This window comes from Chlorella variabilis (assembly GCF_000147415.1).
Source record: "Chlorella variabilis unplaced genomic scaffold CHLNCscaffold_9, whole genome shotgun sequence".
Classification (NCBI taxonomy): domain Eukaryota; kingdom Viridiplantae; phylum Chlorophyta; class Trebouxiophyceae; order Chlorellales; family Chlorellaceae; genus Chlorella; species Chlorella variabilis.
This window is the reverse complement of record NW_005435079.1, coordinates 690,281-695,391: the sequence shown is the minus strand read 5'-3', so window position 1 is coordinate 695,391 and position 5,111 is coordinate 690,281. Positions and strand designations below refer to the sequence as shown.

Below are 5,111 nucleotides of genomic sequence, written 5' to 3'. Positions count from 1 at the left end.
CCTGCCCGCCCCTGCCCCCTGCCCACCCCTCCCTCCTTCCCCCCGCAGGACGACCTGCCCGTGAGCGGCGGCCTGGGCGACACCGAGGCGCTGATGAACGCGCTCAACGCCGACTCCTTCCTGGCAGACTGCCCGCTGCCGCGCCTGGACCACATGGACGACTTCCTGGACTCTTTCCTGGCAGCTGACAAGGCGCTGGGCGGGGAGGAGCTGTGAGGCGGCGGCAGGCCGCGGCGGCTGCATTTGTCCGCCCCACGCCCCGGCGGCCCCCCGCCGGCTGCAGCGGTACCGCCTGGCAGCGGCGCCGCTCTGGCAGCGCGTGCCCGGGCCCCGGCCCGGGCCCTGCCGGCCTGGCGGGAGATGTGCCGGCGGCGCCGGCGCCGGCGCAGCGCGCCCCTTCCCTTCGGTGCTCATTTGGTTGCCATTTTGTTTCCCCACACCCCCAGAGACCCGCTCCGCGCGGGCACCACCCGTCCACCCCTGAGAGAGCGCCGCCCCGTGGCGGCGCAGCGCCTTCCCCTTTTATTCACCGCAGTACAGCAGTACAGTACAGTACGCTGCCCCCACAGTATCCTTGCCGCCGCGGCGGCGGCGCCCCGAGCCCACTGCGGGGCGCGCCGCCGCGGCGGGGCCGGCCGGCAGCCGCGCGCGCCGCCGCGGCTGGCTGCGCCGCTGCTTGTTTGGTGGGTGGGGGTCTGCCCTCAGAGGCCTCCTCCGTGCAGGCCCGGCAGGCCCCCCTCTGCGCCCACCACCCCCGCCGGGCCGCAGCGTGCACGCCAGCCGCGCCAGCGCACGCGCCTGCCTGCCTCCCACACCCTTTACCCCACCCCCCCTTTTTTGTCCGACAGCCCCCCACACCTGTACACTTGAGCCTGCTGGGTCGCCTCCCGCCCCACCTGAATCCCCCAGCCCCCTGCTCCTGACGCGGCCCTGCTCGCCGCACCCCAGACCTGGCAGCGGCAGGTGTGGATCTGCTTGCGCCTGTCCCTCCCTGCTTGTGCGCGCCCAGCATTAGCGGCGCCCTGCCCCCCCAAAAAGTGTTTGCACCCGACGCCGGTATGCTAAGGCTCACACTGCCCTTTTTCCTATGCTCGCCCCTCACCCAAGATGTGGCGCGCCCCTGTGCGGCACCAGCCGCGCAGGGGAGGCGCCCGCTCCTGGCAACTTATGCCTCGAATTTGCATGCGTCCCCTTTTTCCTCCCGCCGCCGGGAGCTGTGCCCGGATCGGCGTTTGAGACGCTTTGTGCCGGCCGCCACACTGTTCTGCTTGTTTGATTATCCTTGCCAGCGGGTCCTTTCATTCGACCTCCAGAAAATCCCTCCTGCTATGGACAATGCAAATGAACATCTCAACACACACACCTCGCCAACCTCGCCGCCCTGTAACGCCTCAACTACTTACACGGGCAGGAGCTTGCGACAATAGCAGCATTGGTCGGTCAGCAAGTCACAAGGGGCAGCAGTGGAGCCGAGGAAAACAGCAGTGGAGGGAGGGGAGGAGGGAGTGAAGCGCGCCGGGATGATGCAGGAGGGACAAGGTGGGTGGGTGGGGGCGGCGGCGGGGACCAGCAAGGTTCAGAGGGCGGCCAGGCCACAAGGTGCGTAGAGCTGGAGCTGCAGAAAGAGTTTGCAGGAGACGGAAGGGCAGGGGGCACAGGGTGCCGCCAGCGCCGCGGCAGGCAAGGGGCCGCGTGGGCGGGCCACAGCTCGGCGCGCCGCTACTGCTGCCCGCCCCCAAAGCAGCCGAGGCAGGAGCAGAAGCCGCGCTTGCCGGCCTGCCGCTTGCCGGCTGCCGCCGAGCTGCCCTTGGTGACGGTGGGCACACCCAGGCTGGGCGGCGGGTTGTCAAAGGGCGGGCCTGAGCCCTCCAGCCACCGCCATATCCGCTCTGCAGCAGAGGGGTTGCGGCGGCGCGGCAGGGTGGGCACAGGGTGGGCACGGCAGGATGGGCTGTTTCTGGGGCCACGCGTGGCGCCCGCCGCAGGCCGGAGCAGCGTGGCAGGCACCACGCATGCGCGCCGACAGATGGTGCCTGCAGGCGCGGGGCTGCCTCCCTGGCACCAGGCGGCGGCTGCTGCGCACCTGAGGAGTCTGGGCGGGAGCTGTACTGGTCCAGCTTGTTGAGGTACGCCACATTCTCCTCAGTCAGGGTACTGCGGTACTTCATGCGCACAGGGCCCTCCACCGCCGCCGCCGCCGCGCTGCTGCCCGCGGGCGCCAGCTCTGCGGCGGCCGCCCCCTCGTGGCCTTGGCCCCTGCGGGAAGAAGGCAAAGAAAGAAAGCACGGCCGACGCGTGAGGGGCGCCAGGATGCCGCACAGCGCATGGCTTGGCTGCGGCTGCTGCACTCGGCGCAGTAGCATGCTGTGGCAGTGCGGCGCGTGGCTGCTGGTGGATGCGGCGACAGGACAGAGGAGCGCGTGTAAAGCGCGCCGTGCGCCGGGCCCCTTGCCCAAGGTGCCAAGCCCCAAGCCGGCCCCCAGCTACACTCACCGCTCATCTGCGGTCCCGGGCCCCACCACCACGTGCTGCGGGGGCTTGCTGCTGATCACCGCAACGTTGCTGAGGCCGGTGGCGGTGCGGGAGGCCAGCCGCAGCTGGAGCTCATGCTCGTGAGACTGTGCTGTGCGCGTGCTCGCCGATAGGAGGTGCTGCGATGCCGCGTGCTGCGGCGCATGAGCCGCGGCCGCCAGGGCCTGCAGCGTGGCGTGGTTTGCTGCTGCTGCTGCCGCTGCCGGCTGGCTGCCCGCTGCTGCGGTGGGGGCAGCCGGCGGTTGCTGCGTGTGGTTGGCGGGCGCGGAGGGCGCCGCTGCTGCTGCTGCTGCTACCTCTGCCTTGGGGCTGGAGGCATCCTCTAAAATGATGTCGGCGCCCTGAACTCGCAGCCGCGGCCGCGACAGCGGCTCTGGCGGCGCCGGCGAGGCGGCGGCAGGCGACGAGTTGTCGCCGGCGGCCAGCGCCGCTGCCGCCGCCTCCAGGCCCGCCGACGCGCGCCCCCGGCTGGCTGAGCGCTCCTCCTGGCTGCGGTGCCGCGATGGCGAGGCCTGCCCTGGAGATGGAGGGCCGGGGGTGTCAAACGCAGAGGTGTGGCGGTCGCCGTGCTGCGCGGCGACCGACGCCCCAGGCGTGACGGCCTCGCTGGCCAGACCCTGCGGGGCTCGCGGGCTCTCCATGGACCCGCTGCCGCTTCCTGGTGGGTTGAGCGAGCTGTTCACGGGTGCCGCTAGCTGCAAGCAAGCGGGAGCCGCGTGGGTAGCCGTTGCTCAGGCAGCCTGTGCCAGTGCAGTGCTCGCCGGTTGCAGGGGTGAAGCGGACCACCTGTTGAGGGCAGATGGGAGCGCCAAGCCCCGCCAAAGGCAACACCTGGCAGCCGGTCACGCGGATTGCCGACAAGCGAGGGTCTGGGCCCCTTACCTGCTGCTTTTTTGCAAGAGGCTTCAAAGCCGGGAGGGTCTGGGCTGCGACAGCGAGGGCGTAGCCAAAGCACTTCGCCAGCTCCCGCCACCCCCTTCAAACAATCGAGGTTGAGTCACACAGCCGAAGGGCATAATGCAGGACGTGATTCGGGGGGAGGGGTTAGATGCAGTTCACATGCGGCCATATGGCTGAGTTGGCAGGGGCCAGCAAGGCAGCACGTGAAACTCTTTGTAGGCTCTTTTCGGGCTCGCGAGTGATGAATTTGCAATCATTTGACCTCCCCAATGATGTGCCGGCCGAACCTTGGAACCGTCCCAAATGGCCAACCGGCGCGGGGGAGCCGGTTGGCCAATTGGGAGGTGAAGTGTGGAATGGCCGTCCGCGCCCTGAAATTTCCCCAAATGTTCGCTGCGAAAAGTTGTTTCGCGCTGCGAATTTGCGGAATAGCTGCTCCGGCTCGGAGCAGTTGGAGTGCGTGACATGCGTGCTGGCAGCTGCCAGGTCAGCCAACTGAACGCATGTGAACTGCACCGTGCTGCGGCCCTGCCGTGCACCCTCGTGGAACGCCCCGGGGGGCAATTTGCCGGGGGGAATGCACTCTTAATGGCAGGATGATTTGGTGGCGCGATTGGATGGCTACATGCCGCAAAAAAACGGGGACCTGGCACCCACCGCCTGGGGACTGGTGCTGCGCCGCCCGGCCCGTGCTTGCGGTTGTGACCGAACAATGGATGAATTACAGCAGCAGGAGTGCTGACCCCAAAAATATATGTTTCTCTTCTCCAGGAGTGCGGGTGAAAGAATGGATGAAAACTACCGGCGGAGGCGGCGGCGCGCCGCCCCGCCCCAAGCGGCTGCCAGCGAGCTCACACGGACGAGGCGCCCGCCACAATCTCAGTCAGCTGCAGCGAGAGGGAGGCAGGGGGGCAGGCAGGGTCATCATCAGAGGCAGCACTGATCTCAGCCACGCGCTCGCCGCCGCAAGCGCGCCTCGCCGCGGAGGCAGGCACAGCACGGTGGTGACGCCGCAGCTGCATGCAGCCCCTAGAGCACACACACACACACTTCCACCCCCTTCCCTCTCCCTTCCCTCCCTCCCCATGTCCTCCCCAACCCACCTCGGTGGTAATCTTGGCCTGGCGCTTGCGGTTCATGACCAGGGTGAGGCTGCGCTTGAGCTCGCCGGCGTTGTCGGAGGCGTTGTTCATGGCGTTCATGCGCGCCGCCAGCTCCGAGGCCAGCGCCTCTTGCAGCGAGCGCAGCAGCGAGGCGTTCATGTACAGCGGCAGCAGCGCGTCCACAATCTGGACGGGGTCCTGCTCAAAGATGAGGCCCGCGTCAAAGTCGGCCGTCTCGGTGCGGACCTGCGGGTTGGGACGTGGGAGGGGAGGGGAGGGGAGGGGAGGGAGGAGGCGGGGTGGGCATGAGCGGCGCCGGCCGGACCACAGCCAGCCTGCTGCCTCTCCAGGAAGGCCAGGAGCAGCTGAGCGCCGCGCAACCCAGGCCCCTAGGGCCCGCCTGCCTGCCAGGCCGCACGCAGCCCAGCGCGCTGCACGCGCCGCCGCATGCGGGCCCGGCTCGCCCACCTGCTCCGCCTCCACCACCAGCTGCCCCTCGCGGGTGGTCAGCTTGAACACCTCGTCGTCGGCGGCGTCCACGCAGTTGCCGTTGATGTCGCACACCTCGCCCGAGGG

The 5,111-nt window shown here is 69.2% G+C and overlaps 1 protein-coding gene across 1 annotated transcript in view; it reads right to left on the bottom strand.

The window, feature by feature from the left end:
• Positions 1–4,283: 4,283 nt before the first annotated feature.
• Positions 4,284–5,111, bottom strand: part of CHLNCDRAFT_145385 (hypothetical protein) — a gene marked incomplete at both ends in the record, with an annotated part of 2,708 nt that continues 1,880 nt past the window's right edge. The window contains 3 exons of the mRNA XM_005847880.1: positions 4,284–4,319; positions 4,536–4,781; positions 5,004–5,099. Of these exons, the coding sequence (XP_005847942.1) occupies positions 4,284–4,319; positions 4,536–4,781; positions 5,004–5,099 (378 nt within the window). The remainder of the gene's footprint in view (positions 4,320–4,535; positions 4,782–5,003; positions 5,100–5,111) is intronic.